General features: G+C 37.1%; 1 protein-coding gene across 1 annotated transcript; it reads left to right on the plus strand.

Moving 5' to 3' along the window:
• Positions 1-1,477: 1,477 nt before the first annotated feature.
• Positions 1,478-12,684, plus strand: LOC106050983 (uncharacterized). The gene is made up of 4 exons (XM_056009334.1): positions 1,478-2,118; positions 5,103-5,260; positions 10,967-11,118; positions 11,431-12,684. The coding sequence occupies exons 1-4, from the start codon at positions 1,532-1,534 to the stop codon at positions 11,680-11,682; spliced, it is 1,149 nt and encodes a 382-aa protein (XP_055865309.1). The 5' UTR covers positions 1,478-1,531; the 3' UTR covers positions 11,683-12,684.
• The last annotated feature ends 8,492 nt before the right edge of the window (positions 12,685-21,176 follow it).

A 21,176-nucleotide genomic window follows, 5' to 3' on the forward strand; every position in this document is an offset into this window, starting at 1 on the left:
TCTTGAACACATAAAGCAATTTCTTGAACACATAAAGCAATGTTTAATTTGTACATATTTCAACGTGTTGAGAAATAAGAGAAAAGAACTAAACATTCATCAAATCTATTCAGATCCATGATTACCAAAAAAAAATATATAAAAAATGACAATATCAATAAATAATACACGACATTTAGTGCTGATTGCACGGAGCAGAGAATATTATTAAATAATACAGGACTTATTTGAATTCTTCGATTGTAGAATTTGAAAACTAATTTTAAGACGTCAAGAACCTTTTCAATACCCTCAGTTCACCATGTAATGCAGTTTACAATTCAGTCCTAGAGGACATACCTCCAAGCAAATTATGAACTAAAAGAAGAAGTTCCATTTAGTTCTTTCACGGGAGTTTTTTATGGGTGCCAGAAGCTATATTTCCACGCTTTAAAAAGACTTTACTGCTAAACTTTCACATTCATTTTGTGCACATTCATTTATGAACAAGCATTATTTTCTGTTTAAAAAAAACAACAAGTGTAGGAATAGGTCGATGCTGACTAAGTGTAATTTGAAAGCAGTCACAAGGATAACAACTAGTAAGCTAGTTTCACAATTCTGGAACATTATGCTCGAGTGTAAACAGTTAAACACTTCAAATGAAATATAACTGTTGATTTGTGGTGAAATGGTCTGATGTAAACAGACTACAACAATGTGTCATGTTTGTTATCGTAAAATTAGTTTCAGAAATCGCTAATATCCTAAACTGGGAGTGTAAAAAATTAAGTCCTGCTAAATCAGAATAAATGTCAATTAAAAGACATTATACACAGTTAACTATTGTATTTTTCTAAGTTGTAAGTACATTATATATATATGCGGCCCCCCATTCCCAAAATTTTTGTAATGCGGCTCTCAGTAGGAAAAGGTTGCCACCCCATGGATTACGGGATAGGTAAAGGTGAAAATATGAAAATCGATAACAAAACAAGCAAAATAAAAAAAAAATCCTTTAAAAAAAACAAAGCTTATGCAAAAGGGAAGAACTCCGTCCTTAAAAACCACATCTACCAATAATGTACTAGTTGTTTCCCGTATTCGATATCAAACAAAACAATTAATTGCCAATAATTAATTGGCTAATTGAGTATTTTTGCTTATTGATTCGTGTTTTGTTGGGTACAGTAAATAATTGTTTAAAGTATCAACTTGATCAGAGAATGTGTGAGGGAGAAATAGCGTTACCAATTATTCAAGGAGACTAAACCCAACAACTTTAGCCATATCTGTGAATACTGAAGTATTGGTTTCCCTTGTTAGTATAGTACAAAATAATGAATTAACAGTAATTAATTGTCTTATTAGTTAAATATTTACACCATTATGAGTAACATGGTGGGATATTGTAATTTTAATATTGTAATATCGGATTGTAATATTCAATTAATATTGCTTAATAAAAGTATTATTTTGACAGAGTTTCTCCAGAATAACTTTTATCGTTTGATTCCTGCTTTGGCTGCTGACACCAAAAGAGTCAAACATCATGCACAAGAGAATAACATTTTTGATCTTGATTGCTTTTAATTCGTTAATTGTGACACTACATTTGATTGTTACGCGCCAAGGTCGCTCATTTCTCTGGTCCAGTCCCTACAGCTATCTCCACGAAAGCAAAGTCAGCTTCGTACGATCCTTAAGAAAAGCCAAGTTTTGGAATCCTAGGAAGAATACAACAGAACACATCGTCACTGAGGTGCCTAAAGAGAGGAGAAATGTTTCATGCAATGTGTTTGACTTCTTGGCGGAGGTGGACGGCAGTTTAAACTCCATTGAGTCTGAACTTATGTGTGATAGCTTCGCGCAGGAATCTGATATTGTCTGCCGGATCTACTTACGTCAAATAGGATTGGAGAGTCTCGAAAAACAAGTCTGCAAGCTGGAGTCTACAACCAAAGTGCCTAAAATAGTTTACTTAATCACTTTTGGAGATTATGAGTTTCATCTGCGTCATTACGTGGCTATTGTTGCAGCACAGCGACATGTCGACCCGTTAGCCCTATATATCATAGGAGACCAGGAGCCTCTGGGTATTTACTGGTCACTAGTTCTGAGAGATGTACCAGGTGTCAGGTAAGTGTAGCTTTTTATTTAACTTTATTTTTACACGCAGAAATTGTTGGTGCATGGCGGCTGGGTGGTAAAGCGCTTGACTTCAATAATGGTAGTGGGTTCGAATCTCGATGAAGACTGATATTTTAAGTTTCGGGATTATTAGGGCACCCCCTGAGTTCACCCAAATCTCTAATGGGAACCTGGTGATAGTTGGAGAAAGTAATGGCTTGATTATGACACTCTATGAACCACCGGCCACAGACAGATGACCTTTACATCCTCTGCTCGGTAGAACACAGATGTCTGAAATGGGAGCTTTTACAGTAATAGCAGATAACTGTTTCGATTGAGTTACGTAGGGCGAAATAGGTAGAATCCTAAGTCATAGCAACATTAAATACTATATTCTTCTTAAAAAATCCCAAGATTAGCGTATTTCTGTTACATTATGACTAAAACTCTGGCATTGGTTTATGACAAGATCGGTTACATTAGTTTATGACTAAATCTTTTGCGTTATTTTATGACAAGATTTGTTGCAATGTTTTATGACAAGATCTGTTGCATTGGTTTATGACAAGATTTGTTACATTGGTTTATGACAGATCTGTTGCTCCGGTTTATGACAAGATTTGTTACATTGGTTTATGACAAGATCTGTTGCATTGGTTTATGACAAGATTTGTTACATTGGTTTATGACAAGATCTGTTGCATTGGTTTATGACAAGATTTGTTACATTGGTTTATGACAAGATCTGTTGCACCGGTTTATGACAAGATTTGTTGCAATGTTTTATGACAAGATCTGTTGCACCGGTTTATGACAAGATTTGTTACATTGGTTTATGACAAGATCTGTTGCATTGGTTTATGACAAGATTTGTTACATTTGTTTATGACAAGATCTGTTGCATTGGTTTATGACAAGATTTGTTACATTTGTTTATGACAAGATCTGTTGCATTGGTTTATGACAAGATTTGTTACATTTGTTTATGACAAGATCTGTTGCACCGGTTTATGACAAGATGTGTTGCATTGGTTTATGACAAGATTTGTTACATTTGTTTATGACAAGATCTGTTGCATTGGTTTATGACAAGATCTGTTACATTGGTTTATGACAAGATCTGTTGCATTGGTTTATGACAAGATCTGTTACATTGGTTTATTACAAGATCTGTTACATTGGTTTAAGACAAGATCTGTTACATTTGTTTATGACAAGATCTGTTGCAATGTTTTATGACAAAATTAGTTGCAATGTTTTATGACAAGATATGTTACATTTGTTTATGATAAGATCTGTTGCACTGGTTTATGACTAAATCCCTTTCATTGGTTTATGACCAGTGATTAAATCATTATGCCCATTACAGTAGTGTAGCAAAAGACATGACGGCTACTTTACGTATGACAAGAACATAGTCTTCATATAAGTATTAGTACATTTTTTTAAAGGCTTTTGTTTGAAGATGCTTCCTTTTAGAAGTTATATTGACACTGCACTCATCACTTATACATAGGCTTTCATATTAACAAAGAAATGTTTTAATATATATATAGTTCCTACAAAGATTTACATTTCAAGAACACTCTATATGTGAGAACTATGGACCAATGACAAAGTCTAGTACAATGGCCACCAATGGACCTCATTCACCAATCGTAAACCAAATAACATTTAGCCTCGTGATTCTCTATCTCTTCTATACAAATTACGTAATAAATGGCTATCACGTGACAGTTTTTTTTTTGTTGTTTTATGAATATTATCACGTGGCTAAATGTTGTTTGTTTACGATTGGTGAATGAGGTCCATTGTTAATCAGTGGAGATTAAAATTATATTTTAACAAAAGAAATAACAGGATAGGAGGGAAAACTTAAAGATGGGGGGGTCAACGCCACCCTTAGATAATTGGAGTCAATATGTGAAGTGTATTAGGTGTAACATTTCCTTACAAAACAATAAAAATTAAAAAAAAATAAAATAAAAATTGACACCATAGAAATGAAATAACCCAATTTCAACTGTTGAAACAACGCATTCTGACGAGTAACGAAATGTAATAAAAACATATCTTTGCATTCTCCGCGTTTAGTTTGTGTTTTGATGCACCAGACTTGAAATAAGCGTTTTTGACATATTCACCAATAGGAAGCAACAAGGTCCTTCTAACATAGCTAGTCTAACAGGTAGACCTAAACATTCGCGAATATAGCAAGAGTTAGGCGATAGAAGAGACATAGAGCTAGGCTTGTAGACACAGATTTCTGCTATATGGGAGAACTGTTCCTGGTTTCGCTTTTTTTTTCTCTTCTGATCCACCTAAGTCAGGGGGTTCTCAACCTGTGGGTCGCGACCCCTTTGGGGGTCGATTGACGATTCGCCAGGGGTCGCCTAAGACCATCAAAAATGTGGATTGTTATTGTCTACTCTTCTATTGCTGTATGTGTGTGTGTGGGGAGGGGGGTCGCGGCAGAGTGGGGGAGTGTAAAAAGGGTCGGCGAGCATAAAAGGTTGAGAACCGCTGACCGAAGTGAATCTAAAGGAACTTTCTTTTCTTCTTAATTTTAGCTCCCCACACCCATCTACCTACCCAGAAAAAAAAAGAACCTATTGCTAAAGCTGTTAAACTGGTAGCACTTAAAGCTGTTAAACTGGTAGCACTTAAAGCTGTTAAACTGGTAGCACTTAAAGCTGTTAAACTGGTAGCACTTAAAGCTGTTAAACTGGTAGCACTTGAAGCTGTTAAACTGGTAGCACTTAAAGCTGTTAAACTGGTAGCACTTGAAGCTGTTAAACTGGTAGCACTTGAAGCTGTTAAACTGGTAGCACTTAAAGCTGTTAAACTGGCAGCACTTAAAGCTGTTAAACTGGTAGCACTTAAAGCTGTTAAACTGGTAGCACTTAAACTGGTAATTGATCTTTTCTCTTCGACGTTTCAATAATTCTGATGAGTAAACTATTTGATGAAATTCTGCTTTTATAAAACAGGTTTGTTTATAGAGAAACTCCTCGACAAATATCTGGCCACCCAATAAATTTCGTACAGCACAAGTCAGATCTAGTTCGTCTGCAGACACTCTACTTCAACGGCGGTATTTATCTGGACACAGACATGGTCATTTTACGTAATATTGACCAATTATTAGGTGACTATTGACTACATAATTATTTTGTAACTTTTGAGATTTATAATCATAGTTTTATCTTTTACTTAATGTTGACAAATATAAATCCTTATCCAGTTACGAAACTTCCAATAGCAGGTAATTAATAAAAATATAATGTCTTAACATTATGTTTTTTTTAAAAAGATTCATTTAAACTGTTGAAGGGAAACAACTTCTACTTGTGAATGTTTTTATTAGCCTGATCAGAAAGAGAATGTAGTGTTAACTATATGACATTGGATTAGGGTTAGGTAATACGGTAAGAAATTAATTTTAAACATGAGCTAAAGAAAATAACATTGGTTGGAATGGTAATAGGGCAACGTACAGGACAAATTTAATCTTGATAGGTCTTGTTACCTTTTTTAGCTGAAAGGTCATCCAAACAAGGTCATGGTCGCTTCCGATGTCAGCTCTAGGGCTATTATTTTTGGAGGTATTGATACTTGAATTGAAACGCTACGCCACCATGATGAAGTCAATCTGGTTGTGGTGTTCTCCATTGGGAACTTGCAATGTGAAACTTTTTCTGGCGTACTAATGTGTTAGCCTGGGCGAGGTGGCGGAGTAGTTAGGAGCTTGGATTCTGAACCTGGGGTCTTGGGTTCGAATCTTGATGAAAACTAATATTTTTTAAATCCGGGATTTTTAGAGTGCTCTGAGTCCACCCTGCCTATAAGGGTACCTGACTTTCATAAGGAAAGGAGAGGCTGTTAGTCGTTGTGCTGGTCACATGACACCCTGCTCGTTAACTGTTGGCCAAAGAAACAGACGACATTAACTAACCCTAACCCTAACTTCATCTGCCCAATAGGTTTCAAGGTCTGAAAGGGGAACTTAAGTGTTAGCCAACCTAGCGAAGTCTAATACATGCAGACCTAGTTCGTTAGATGACATCTTACTGCATCTCACTGGAGATGCCCCTTACCAGGTTTGGTATGAGTCGTTTTCTAACTTGGCATTCTTGGATGTCCTTTTTCGGGACTGTATTGACCACTTCCTGCAATGGTTTATAAAACATTCTATTGGCCCGTCATATTGGACATGCAGGAGTATAAGTTTGTATGATGGTGATATTCAAGGGTGATACCTTTAACCTGATGGAAACTAGGTAACTTAATATCTGGTAATGTGTTGTATACTTGTAGACTGCTTTGTAGTTACTTACTTGTAGTAAGGTCATGGACTGAACTTCTTTACTTTTGGTATCAAGTCCTTAAGTCCTTTTGCTATGACGACTGTTTAAAACTTCTCCAGTTCTCTGCAACATTTCCTTGAAAACACAATGTAATAGTAGGCTAGTGTCGCAGTTATCTGAGTAACTGCATAGTTAATATATAGCGCCGCTTTCATCAACTCTTGATGACGTTATTCGCGCTATTTAGTTATTGTGCAATAGGTGATCTCCCCTTGTTGCTTCGTCATTATTTCTTGTGACGTAGAGTGAGTGCGTGTTATGACTTTCGTCATAGATCGTCTGTTTCCTTCTCTCCATCTTGTGTTTGAAGAGACAAGTCGAATTTGGAATTTCTCCTTGGATCTGATATTGAATAGTCTTATCGTTGTTCCTTGGATATATTTCTTATTGGATTATCTTGCTTGACCCCTGTTTATTGTTGTTTGTAATTGGCGTCGATCGTATTTGTATTTTTATAATTAGACTGGAAGATTAGAAAAATTTGTTCTTTTATCTTTCTATAGGGTCTCTGTGTTAGACTCAGTTTCAGTCAAGTCTCAGTGTTAGACTCAGTTTTAGAGTGAGTGTCAATCTCAGTGTCAGACTCAGTGTCAGTCTCAATGTCAGTCTCAGTGTCAAGTCTCAATGTTAGACTCAGTGTCAAGTCTCAATGTCAGTCTCAGTGTCAAGTCTCAATGTTAGACTCAGTGTCAAGTCTCAGTGTTAGACTCAGTGTCAAGTCTCAGTGTTAGACTCAGAGTCAAGTCTCAGTGTTAGACTCAGTGTCAAGTCTCAGTGTTAGATTCAGTGTCAAGTCTCAGTGTTAGACTCAGTGTCAAGTCTCAATGTTAGACTCAGTGTCAAGTCTCAATGTTAGACTCAGTGTCAAGTCTCAGTGTTAGACTCAGTGTCAAGTCTCAGTGTTAGACTCAGTTTCAAGTCTCAGTGTTAGACTCAGTGTCAAGTCTCAGTGTTAGACTCAGTGTCAAGTCTCAGTGTTAGACTCAGTGTCAAGTCTCAGTGTTAGACTCAGTGTCAAGTCTCAGTGTTAGACTCAGTGTCAAGTCTCAGTGTTAGACTCAGTGTCAAGTCTCAGTGTTAGACTCAGTGTCCAGTCTAAGTAGTTCGCTAAATTAAACAATGAAACCACTATATCAAACACAGAAACTTTTAATAATCTTTACTGCATATCACACAAACTGGACTCTGTCTGACAACTAACACACTTCCGGTCATTTGCGCATTGGTAAAAATAGATTATACATACTAACACACACTCATCCGTGACAATATGCTTTAAAAATGCGTTTTTTTTTTGCTATTTATATTTAATCTTTATAAATAGAATGGGGCCTTTTGTGAGAAGAATGAAAGTAAAATACATTTACTTATCCTATTGCATAGATTACAGACGTTACTTTCTTATAATTACGTATATGCATTTCAATTGACTTCAACTCATTACCTGGCTAATTCCATTCCATTCTCTAATGGCAACAGAAATCTTGCCTTTTTTTTCGTGAACTTGTCAAAACTGTGTCTTTGTGAGCACAAAAAAAGAGTAAAAGAAACCTGTGTACACCATTTGCAACCGAATCCGTACGGCAGTTTATGAGATTTCTTGATACATATATACATAAATCAATGAGTTCATGGTATTTCGCGATTGAATAATAAAGATTATTGTTATTATTATGTTAGAAATGAACGAGTAGTCATTCTCTGGCGCTGCCAGGTCGAGTTTCGCTAAAGAGAAACAAAATTCATCGTAGTCCCTTTAACAGTTTCCACTGAGGAATTTTCTGGTGATGTGGCAGGTCTGCAGCAGTACCGCCCTCTGACAGGCAACGAAGATGTTCCTAGGAATGTTAAGGGCCTTGAAGGTGTCTGTGAGGTCAGTTGTTATTATCCCCTCGGTTGATATAACAATTGGGTATATTGTTATTTTGGACAATTTCCATAGACGCTTAATCTCCAAGCCTAGGTTCCCATATTTTCTTTGTTTTTCTATCTCAGTTTTTCTTAAATTATGAGACAGTGGTACGGCGATATCGATAATGGTAGCGGTTTTTTCTTTTTTATCGATGAACAGCAGATCCGGGCGATTGAAATCTACCGTTTTGTCGGTCAGAATAGGCCTATCCCAGTACAGCAGATGTTCAGTAGACTCGAGAACCTCTTGCGGAGAGTATTTATAATAAGGGGGAGTGTCCTTACCGATCAATTTGTACGTCAAAGCCAAGTGTTGGTGTATTAACTTTGCAACTTGGTTATGGCGACCCAGGTAGGCTGATTCTGATAGGGCTGGACATCCTGCCATAATGTGTTCAATCGACTCGCCCACATTTCCACATTTTCGGCATTTGTCGACAACATTGAGTTTCAGGATATGCTTCTCGTAATTTTTTGTCCTGATTACTCTGTCCTGTATTGCTGTAACAAAGCCTTCTGTTTCAGGGTAGAGATGACCTGCTTTGAGCCATGTTAAGGAAGCAGCCTTGTCGATGTTGTCCCCATGTAATGAAGCCGGAAATTTTCCGTGGAGTGTTTTTTCTTCCCATTGGCGAATCTCATGCCCTACGTCGTCCAAACCGACATTGACATCAGCATTGTGTAGGTTCAGAGGGGTTGCATCGGAGTCGTATTTCCGTAGGAAGGAAACTAATTTGTTGCTGGAGGCGAGCAGTTTTGATCGTATTTTTAAAACTTGCATCTTACACAATTTGAAGATGTTCTGCAATCCACGACCCCCATCCTTCCTGGGCAGGTATAACCTTATGGTGGAGGACTTGGGGTGTAGGCATTGAAACTTGGTTAGTAATTTTCTAGTGAGTCTGTCAATGTCATGTAGGTCGGTGTCAGTCCATTTGATCACACCGAACGTGTAAAGGAGCACAGGGACGGCCCAGCTGTTTATTGCAGTGATGAGATTACTGCCAGACAGTTTGGTGTTGAGGATTTTATTAACTCTTTGCCTATATTTGCCAAGAAAGTCCTCTTTTAATTTCTTATGGTTTATCTTGGCATTCTGGTTTATTCCAAGATATTTATAAATAGAGGCGGAGTTCAATTCCTCGATGCCTTCAAATTCAATGTTGGTGTTCGTTGCCTTGCCCTTTTTAATGCTTATGATGCCACACTTATCCAGGCCAAAAGACATACAGATATCGTCACTAAAGCATTTTACCGTTTTGATTAAGGTGTGTAATTTTTGCTCGGTTTCTGCATATAGCTTTAGATCATCCATGTATAATAAGTGGGACACACATTTTGTACATTTAGTGTCAACCCTAAAACCGTTTGTAGAGTCTTGGAGTAATGTAGATAGAGGATTAATCGCTAGGCAGAACCAGAGTGGAGATAGTGAGTCACCCTGGTATATACCTCTTCTTATGTGCACAGAACCTAGTTTATCACGATTTAGGTGCAGGTTTATCTTCCAATTATTCATACAGACTTTCAATAGTTGTTTTATTCTTGGGTTGATTCTATGGATGTCCAGGGTTTTTAATAGCCAATCATGCGGAACTGAATCGAAAGCTTTTTTGTAGTCAATGTAACACATGTGTAAATTTCTCTTTCTTCTATTAGCTTGATGCAATATAATACCATCTATAGTTAGCTGTACTTTACAGCCCATCGACTCTTCAATGCAACCTTGTTGTTCATTATGGGTAGAACAAAATTTATACATTTTACTTTTTAAAAGTGAAGTTAATAGTTTATACACCACTGACAGACAAGTGATAGGGCGATAGTTTGATGGTTGGTTCGGATCACCTTTTTTGGGGAGGAGAGATGTTCTCCCTTCAGTGAGTTCTAACAGCATTGAAGACGGTTCTGATATTAGCTCGTTAAAACTTGATGTTAGTGGTGCATGTACGGCTGTAAGTTTTTTCAGCCAAAAGTTGTGTATATTGTCCGGTCCAGGAGCAGTCCAGTTTTGGGTTTTTGAAATAGCTGCGGAGACTTCCTCAGCTGTGAAATCCTCATCAGACATTTCTGGTATTAGGTTGTTTTTAGTTTGGATTTCCTCTATCCAGTCAGCCTGCACATTGTAATGTAGCGGGTCGGACCAAAGCGCCGCCCAGTAGTCGGTAAAGGAGCCGTGTTTAGTGCTATCAATGGTTTGAATTTTGTCAGCACCATTATCAGCTAGTTTACGGAAGAACTGTTTTCTCGTGTGCTGAAATAAAGTGTTATGCTCCTTTCTTTTGGTGGTTTCGTTGTAGCGCTTTAACCTAGCTCCCTTTAGTTTAGCTTTCTGTCTCAGAGTATCTTTCAAACATAAGAGTCGTGCGTGGCTATCACAGTCCGTCAATTTGATTCCAGTTGTTCTTAGTATTGTCTTCATTTTGTTAAGTATTTTCGCGGAATGATTGTTTCCCAGATATTGTCCAATTGTATCCATAATTATATAACATAAAGGGACATTATACCATTTAACTAATGAAGCATTATTTATTTCATAATTGTATTTCTTGCGATGTGATTTTTTTTTAAAACAGATAACGAGCTTAGTGCAGGAATCATAGACGCTAACGTCAATATGGGCAATGGATTCATCCTGAGTCAAAGGGGAAACAACTTCATCAAAGAATGGTACCAACGGTATAAAACTGAATATAAACAGAATAGCTGGGGCTATAACTCCATGGAGGTATGATGGGCACGGTTTAACTTTACATATTTTAAAGTCTAATTTTAGATTTCAAGCGCACTACGAATGTGTTCACATAAAGTAGTAAGAACACGCGTTTATTAAATACATAAATACAAAAAGTTTTTTGAAAACAACAATTTCTTCCTATATAAAGCTGATATAAACTAAATATCTGTACTGCCAAGCACACCGATGCGTATATATATATATATATATATATATATATATATATATATATATATGTATTCACCATTGTGCGGATACATATAAATATATATATATATATTATATGTAAAATTTTAATTTCAGGTGTCAATGAAGCTATATCAAAACGACACAAGCCGACTATTGGAGATCGGAAATAAAATATATCGCCCCAACTGGCATGAAAGGGCATTACTCACCAACGGCACGTATGACTGGTCGAAAAACTATGCCATGCACATTTGGCGCTCCGCTAAACCACACCCTGAGAGCACAGAAGAAATCAACTCTGCCAACACCACCATCTGTGAAGTTTTACGCTATATTCTGTACGGGAATCCAGCGCCAATCACTTGAACTGAATATAATTGATAAACAATGTACCTAAAAGCATATTTCTAATGTCTTTTCCAGGATTAAATCATATTTACAATACCTCTATTCAAGTCCCACATATGGAGTGGGCAAAATCTGGGGCAAATTCTTCAGGGTCAACACGGTTCTCGAAAACGGCTCTAAAGATTTTCCTATAAATTTGACAGTTAATGCATATTGTTGGAAAAGAATGACTACCTCGTTAGCTTCTCTGGGAAAACTTTCATTTGATCGATATATTTTTTAAGATAAGATAAGATAAGAAAATTTGTATTCATCCAATCAAATGGAAATTCACTTTGACTACCATTGACAACCTCAGCGTAACTACTGTACAATAACAATATAGATGACAAATTCGAACCAGCGCTTTATGAGTTTGACTTCTATGTACTTCTCGATGAGGACAGCTGATCTTGTAACACTCTGGCCGATACTGGGATAAAGGAGTTTTTAAATCTTTCTGTTTTAGTTCTAATGGAAAGGAGACGACCACTTCGTTCAGATCTTAAGTGGTTTAATGGGTGCAGGTTATCTTTAAGAATCGTGAGTGTTTTGGAAATGCATCTCTCTTGAAAAAGCTCTTCAAGAGATGGTAGTGATATATACGATGCTTTTTTAATTAGTCTATTTAGTCTACGTCTTTGTGCCAGTGAATTGAGGTATAAAAAATATATAAAAAAGTAATTAATTTCAATTTGACCTAGAGAACTAGAAAAATATGTCTCTTGAAAAGGCTACATCTCTGATGTTATGTTCGCATGTAGGCCCTATTTATTGCTGAGTTCAAGAGCATTTTGAGCACAATTATCTAAGCCTAGATCTAAAGGCATCTATATGGTACATTTGCTTAACCAGGATATTTTTCTCGGCCGGGGGGAGGGAGGGGGAAGCTTGAAAACGGGACGGGTAATTATGTTTTTTTTTTTTTTTTATTTTGTTTTTTGTGTGCTTGTTATTTAGTTGGTGACATTGATGTTCAATTTATCGGCCTGATATTGTTATATATATATATATATATATATATATATATATATATATATATATATATATATATATATATATATACACATTATATCTAGACTGAACAACGGAAACAAAGTCTTATCCACGATAGATCAACTCACTGACCTATATACAGATTGTTTTGTATTAATCACATAATAAAGAACAGATCTATTCACTATTCACCTTGTGAGTTATGTCTCAAAGCCAACAAACATCTTGTTACAATTTTAGCCCACAATTTCATTCCTATTTGAATCTCATTATACAAAAAAATGTAAATAAAATACAAACCAATGTTAATCAGTTAATCTTTCAACAGTTTTTTGTGAAACAAATGATGTGCAACATGTTAAACTCATGTTTTAATCTGAAGTTCGCTGGATTTCGAAAAAGGGGGGGGGGGAAATAGACTGGATGTAGCCACTAGAGGAGATTTTAGCCTTTGCTTAATTTAAAGCTTGACATTTGCTAATGTGACAGACTGCAGGAGGCACAATGTTCCCAATAGATTAATTTCATTTTGTAGTGGTTTGATGTCTAGTATGCAAGCAAAAGAATTTTGAAATTTGATTTTACAGTTCACGCATGTTATGGTTTGTTTAACTACGTCGTTTAACAATACTTTTGTATTTCGTACGCCGGATACACCAGAAACTTATTTTTTGGACTGGCATTCATATGTGAAAATCTCAAATGGTTTAACGACAAGATTTTGACGTGGACTTCTGCGATTACCTGTCAGGATTTTCAAGTTAATGTGCACAGTTCTATGGTGAGTGTCACAGTGCTATTGTTTGGTGTTGATTGCCTTGAATATATAACAAGTTTTCTTTACTTGAAGTAGTCAGCTGATAAGATGATCTAAATATTTACTAGTAGATTCAATGAAGAAGATTCTTTTTTAAATTCAAATACAGAACTTTAATTACTAACTAGGAAACACAAATGTACAGTATTTACAAAGTAAACTGTTATCTCATATAAAAACATTTAAAAGACAACTACTGGATTCTAATTCAAAATAATACATCTATGCTCTTCAAATTTCATTTCACGACTTCTCTCTAGCAAGTTCGCTCCACCTGAAGAATTCATATTAATAATGGTACGTTACTACAGCTACTAATTTTCAACCCGTTTTACGAATCTCCACCCACAAAGCACACGATTGACAATGATAATAATCTATCCCAGCGGTTCTCAACCTTTTAAGCTCGGCGACCCCTTTTTACAATCTGCCACTCTGCCGCGAACCCCCCCCCCCAGACACACACAGCAATAGAAGAATAGACAATAACAATCCTTATTTTCGATGGTCTTAGGCGACCCCTGGGAAATCGTCAATCGACCCCCAAGGGGGTCGCGACCCACAGGTTGAGAACCCGTGATCTATCCGGTCATTTAATGTGAACGCCCTATTTATTCTGTATTCACGAAATAATATGCGTCATTAACCGATTTCAATATTTTGCTTTAATTATTTAAAATATGTAAATTTTATGATAACATATTTTTGAATTACATGTATCAAAATAAATAGGCGATATTTTCAGCTTAAAGATGCTCACAGCTGCAGTTCTGCTCTGGCTGCTGTTACCTTTGTCTGGTAATTAGAAAATACCATGAACGAGGGGGGAAAGTGCTGTAAATGATTGCATTGGACTCGTTTTTTTTCTTACACTACATATATATATATATATATATATATATATATATATATATATATATATATATATATATATATATATATATATATATATATATATATATATAGTTCGTCCATCGTGGTTCGATGATGACCACTTTGTCATCCAGGGGGCTGAGGGCTTTGCACTGGGGTTTTGTGCCTCCTCATGTGGCTGGTGAGACCTATGTGAGCTCGGAATGTTCGGCTGCACACTGGGCAGCTTATTCCAGCTGGAGCTAGTGTCGTTTGCCTTGCTTTTCTTCTCTGGCGTTTTTCTTCTGCTAGCGTTGTTCTCTTTTCCTCAGCAATCTGTGCGCCAGTTTTCACAGCGCGACGCCAAGATGCTCTGTCATGTGACTGTCTCCCAGGTGGCTGGGTCTATGCTGAATGCCTTCAGAGAAGCTTTGAGGGTGTCCCTGAAGCGCTTTCTTTGACCGCCTTGAGAGCGCTTTCCTTCGCTTAGTTGGTCATACAAGAGTTGTTTAGGGATGCGGCGGTCTTCCACAGACGTGTCCTGCCCTTCGCAGATGGGACTGCATCTGGATTGTGTGGATGCTTTGCAGACCCACTCCTCTTACACTACAGTTGAGCATTAACTCTTTTTCTCCGTAATTATTTACCACATTCTGGTGGAATCAACGTTTGTATCGTCGGTTAGGAGAGAAAGAGTTAAAAATCCGTTCTTTTCACTCTTCCAGCCACTTCAACTATTGCTGAGAAAAGAAAGACAGTTTTGTTCGATCATTAATAAAAAGCCAAGTTTTGAAATCCTAAAAAGAATAAAAAAAACGGAACAAATTGTCACAGAAGTGCCTCAAGACAGGAGTATCTTTTTTTGTGCATTGTGTTTGACTTCTAGACGGCAGTGTAAACTCTATTTGAGTCTGAACTTCTTTGTGATAGCCTCGCGCATGAATCTTATTTTTCTCTGTCGGAACTACTTACGTCAAATAGGTTTGGAGAGGCTCGATCGACGGGTCTGCGCGATATGGATCACTAGCCAAGTGCCTAAGATCGTCTGCTTCAGGGGTTCTTGACCTTTGGGTCGCGTCCCTCTCCTGGGGGTCAAATGAGCATTTGCTAGGGTCGCTTAAGACCTTTGGATTTTTTTTTCTCGTATGTATTGAAAATGTGTTTTTTTTTCAATGAATTATTTTTACTATAGACAATATATAGTACACTATGTTTATGTTCGAGAAAGATAACTTAGATTACATTATTATAAAACAAATTGTGAAACAACCGTCTGGTATCAATGAATGCAAATAATACAATAAAAAGTGGGGGTAACAAATATAGATCTAAGAACACGGGCATAAACCAGGGAGATATAATTGGTACTTTTAGTCAATGAGACATCATTATTTGAAAGTATACATGATTTTTATTGGTAGTTACTCCTTTGTTTATACAAAGCTTTTATCAACTCACTCTGTGTACACGTTATTACTCCCACAACCATTCTTGGATCAAGCTTAAATTTCGGATAATTATTCATTGACATAGACAAGACATTACTCAATAAATAAAAAGTAACCAATTAGACAATTAATTACTGGTGATTCATTATTTTGTTTAATAGCAACAAGGCAAACTATTATATTGGTTTCCTTCAGTCGTAGAACGACTATGGTTCATCTCGAACACTTTTTCATATGGCTGTGGAGCCCTATTTTGGAGAGACACTTCAGTCCACATATATTGCAGGTCAAGGTGGCTTTCGCTTTGGTGGTAGAGGAGTTGTGTAACACGCTTTTCTCCAAGAGCTTAGGCCCATGTTTTCTCGCTGTCCATAGCTTTCTTGGTCACCGTCTCTCTCAAACTAGTGCAGCCTAGGGCTATGTCTTCCCAATGGTCAGTATCAATGTTCACTGATTTTAAATCCCATTTTATCACATCAACTTAACGGAGGTGGGGGTGATCAGTTTTTCTTGAGACAGACGCAAGTTGCACGTACAAAATGATTTTCGGGGACGCGATTGTCCTCCACCCGGCGAACATGTGTCCGAGCCAGCGCAGGCGGCGTTGCCTGTGGCTTGTAAAGATGCTGGGAAGGCCAATTATCGCGAGGATCTTATTACACACTCTTTCTTTCCATGTTATTTTCAAGATCCTTCGGAGGCAGCGAAAGTAGAGTGAGTTTAGTTTTCTCTCTTGCTTTGTGTAGATAGTCCAAGACTCACTACCGTACAGTAGCGCGCTAAGAACGCATTTCTTGTAGACCTCCATTTTGGTCGCTGTGGTGAGCTTCTGGTTTTGCCAAACTCTTGGTCAGAGTCTATGCGGTCTTCCCTATGCGTTTTTTTCATCTCCTCTTCTAGAGACAGGTCATCTTGAATTGTAGATCCAAGGTAGCAGAATTCATTTGCATGATTTGATTTGATTTTGATTTTAGGCACATCGGCACAATTTAGGCCATGTCGTGCCTGCAGTCCTTAAGGACTACTCTCTCTCTCTCTACATAACAAGGGCTAAATTCTATACAGTTAAATCATTAAAATCAAGGTCTATTCACAGTTAAAATAGTAAAGGTAGTAAAAAATTTAATAATTTGGTAAAAATCTAATGTAAATAGTACATGTTCACAAATTCATAAATCAGATCTTCGTAGACAACCCCACTTCCCGGATAAAGCCCAGTACCTTCCCAGGGTCGACATTATCGAATCGTGTTTTTAAGTTAGTGGCTCTAAAATATTTCTCCCTCACATCCTGGTATCTGGGGCAATCATCGAGGATATGTTCCACGGTGAGGCGAGAGTCACAGTACTCACAAAGTGGGGGCTCATCTCTCTTCAGCAAATTCATTTGCAGTATCTAGCGTTATCGTCAATAAGGATGGATGGTGGTGCTGTAGCATGTGGTCCCATAACTTTATAAATTGAGTGCAATTTGTGTATCTAATATTTATAGTTATCTATTGTTTCTATAGTCTCGACCTATTTTCAAGTCTGTTTTCACTAAGTATCACTTCAGTCAATTACAACTTCTTTCCCTTGTTCGAGATACAAAAAAAAAATTATTAGCAGTTTTATGTGTTTGTAGTAATTTTTTTTTCTTGTGTTGTCAGGTAAAAGAAATAATTGTGCAAAAATTCAACTTGATCCGAGATTGGGTGAGGAAGAAATAACGTGTACAAACTTTTTTTTTACCAGAAAGAGTTGATATAAGCTTTGTAAAAATGATTAACTAATTAGTTAATTATTTCTTGGTAATTAATTATATAATTTGGTACGTACCAGTAAATGTAATTTTACTTGACAGATGTGGCGGTATAAGTTGAATTAGTCCCCTTTAAACTGTGTAGAGAATCAGGTCATCGCTTCAAAGTCTCAAAAACTAAGAATGGATAACTAGGAAATCTTATTTTAATAAGCACTTCGCTGGAACAATGGTTATTATGTTGGCCGGAGAACATTTGAGCTTTCTAGTTCGCATTCAATTCGTACAACTTTAAAAAAAAATCATTATAAAGCTATCACGGCAACCTTCATCCAGATACCCTCTCCTTTCTTCCCGTACTTCCTAACTACTCAAGACAAGTGATAGGATAATAGAGCATTGAGAAAGCTGAAATCACAAGTGATAGGATAATAGAGCCTTGAGAAAGCTGAAATCACAAGTGATAGGATAATAGAGCCTTGAGAAAGCTGAAATTATAAGTGATAGGATAATAGAGCATTGAGAAAGCTGAAATTATAAGTGATAGGATAATAGAGCATTGAGAAAGCTGAAATTATAAGTGATAGGATAATAGAGCCTTGAGAAAGCTGAAATCACAAGTGATAGGATAATAGAGCCTTGAGAAAGCTGAAATCACAAGTTATAGGATAATAGAGCATTGAGAAAGCTGAAATCACAAGTGATAGGATAATAGAGCCTTGAGAAAGCTGAAATCACAAGTTATAGGATAATAGAGTATTGAGAAAGCTGAAATCGCGCTAAACATAATAATTGGTAAAAATAATATCCAGTTTTCTCAAATTTGGAGGGATATGGGAAGAAAGAAAGGAATATCAGGATGAATTTTACCGTAATTGTTTTAAAAAAGAATTTATAACAAGGTTACATAATAGTTTCTGTGGTAACACAAACTCAAAATCTTCCCCCCGAAGTGGTCCGCACTGGCAGGTAAAAGGGCAGGTTTCAATATTTTCAGAAAGAACATCAGAAACTATGAACTACAAACTATCAACTATAAACCTATCTCCGTCGATACAAATAGAAGAGAAATGCAATTGATATTAGCACTACCCACGACTTTATACCACAGAAAACGGAGATTTATTACTATTATTATTATGTTAGAAATGAACGAGTAGTCATTCTCTGGCGCTGCCAGGTCGAGTTTCGCTAAAGAGAAACAAAATTCATCGTAGTCCCTTTAACAGTTTCCACTGAGGAATTTTCTGGTGATGTGGCAGGTCTGCAGCAGTACCGCCCTCTGACAGGCAACGAAGATGTTCCTAGGAATGTTAAGGGCCTTGAAGGTGTCTGTGAGGTCAGTTGTTATTATCCCCTTGGTTGATATAACAATGGGGTATATTGTTATTTTGGACAATTTCCATAGACGCTTAATCTCCAAGCCTAGGTTCCCATATATTCTTTGTTTTTCTATCTCAGTTTTTCTTAAATTATGAGACAGTGGTAAGGCGATATCGATAATGGTAGCGGTTTTTTCTTTTTTATCGATGAACAGCAGATCCGGGCGATTGAAATCTACCCTTTTGTCGGTCAGAATAGGCCTATCCCAGTACAGCAGATGATGTTCAGTAGACTCGAGAACCTCTTGCGGAGAGTATTTATAATAAGGGGGAGTGTCCTTACCGATCAATTTGTACGTCAAAGCCAGGTGTTGGTGTATTAACTTTGCAACTTGGTTATGGCGACCCAGGTAGGCTGATTCTGATAGGGCTGGACATCCTGCCATAATGTGTTCAATCGACTCGCCCACATTTCCACATTTTCGGCATTTGTCGACAACATTGAGTTTCAGGATATGCTTCTCGTAATTTTTTGTCCTGATTACTCTGTCCTGTATTGCTGTAACAAAGCCTTCTGTTTCAGGGTAGAGATGACCTGCTTTGAGCCATGTTAAGGAAGCAGCCTTGTCGATGTTGTCCCCATGTAATGAAGCCGGAAATTTTCCTTGGAGTGTTTTTTCCTCCCATTGGCGAATCTCATGCCCTACGTCATCCAAACCGACATTGACATCAGCATTGTGTAGGTTCAGAGAGGTTGCATCGGAGTCGTATTTCCGTAGGAAGGAAACTAATTTGTTGCTGGAGGCGAGCAGTTTTGATCGTATTTTTAAAACTTGCATCTTACACAATTTGAAGATGTTCTGCAATCCACGACCCCCATCCTTCCTGGGCAGGTATAACCTTATGGTGGAGGACTTGGGGTGTAGGCATCGAAACTTGGTTAGTAATTTTCTAGTGAGTCTGTCAATGTCATGTAGGTCGGTGTCAGTCCATTTGATTCAATGAAATAATAGTTAAAAAATATAGTTAAATCATAGGTGTCACTTACAAACACTGCATCACGAATGAAGAGATTAGAAACAAGATTAATGCAGCAGTCGGACCCCACAATGACCTGCTGACCACTGTCAACAACTCAAACTATATGACCACATCACAAGGTCCTCAGGGTTCGCAAAGACCTTCCTTCAGGGAAAAGTACCAGGAAGAAGATAAAGAGGAAGACAGAGAAAGAGATGGGAAGACTAGATCAAAGTGTCACGAGTCGAGTCTGTGACCTACTTCGACCAGTTTCTAGAAGCAAGTTCAAACCAGTGCAAGTGTCCAGCGTAAACAAGTTAATTTTAGATATTCAATCAAAGAAAGAGGTTAAGGGAAAAAAATAGCACACGTCAGCTTCTAGAAGGTCAAAGTTACTAAAATAATTATCTGAGAAGTTTCCATGATTCTGGAATGTACGATTAAGAAAAGTATAGATTAAGGGAAAGTCAGTTAGACGGGGTCCTCGCGTAGTAGTAGTTCTTGTAGAGCGATGGTCCTCGCTTAGTCCTCGATTAGTAATGGCTATAAGTTTTGATATATTAGCGGGTCCATTTAATTAAAGTTTTATAAGTTGAAGTTGAAGTTATACTAAGTGAAGTTTTATGTATCTTTAAGTTTTATTTATGAAGTATCAAGTCAAGTTGTTATTGAATTGAGAAGTTAATTTGATGTGAAAGTTGAAGAAGTATTATTAAAGAAGTTTTAAGAAAATACAGAGAGATGTTTCTTTCTTCATTTCATTGAATTGTCAAGTTTGATAATATAATCCCCGGCAAATCTGTTCGTCACACAAAGAATGAACAGGCCTGTAAGTGAACGAAATTCTATGAAGGGCTAAGGACAGGGAAGAACGGAGAAGGACGGTTGACAGATCTTGTGTGGTGCCCCAACAGAACAACAGACTAAAGGATAGGTGAAGCTAAAATTAAATGTGAACCGGGCCTAACTGATGTTATTGGATGTGTATATATTAGAGTTGTTTTTGTAAAGGTCCAACCTCTCGTTCATATAGTGAGTATTTGTACAAATAGTGTATTTCTATTATTTTAAAAATTAAATTTTTCGCTTCAGAAAAGAAAAAAAGTAGCCGTTGCATCAGAACTCTGAAAAGTCTAAAATATCATGATATCGGATTTTCAATGCCTTTTCTAGTTTAGGAGATCTAAACGGATGGACGGATTGACAGACAGACCACACAAAATTAATAGCAGCTATTCCCCTCTCGGGGGCCGCTAAAAAATAACAGTGGAACGACCA

This window comes from Biomphalaria glabrata, chromosome 14 (assembly GCF_947242115.1).
Source record: "Biomphalaria glabrata chromosome 14, xgBioGlab47.1, whole genome shotgun sequence".
Taxonomy (NCBI): Eukaryota; Metazoa; Mollusca; class Gastropoda; family Planorbidae; genus Biomphalaria; species Biomphalaria glabrata.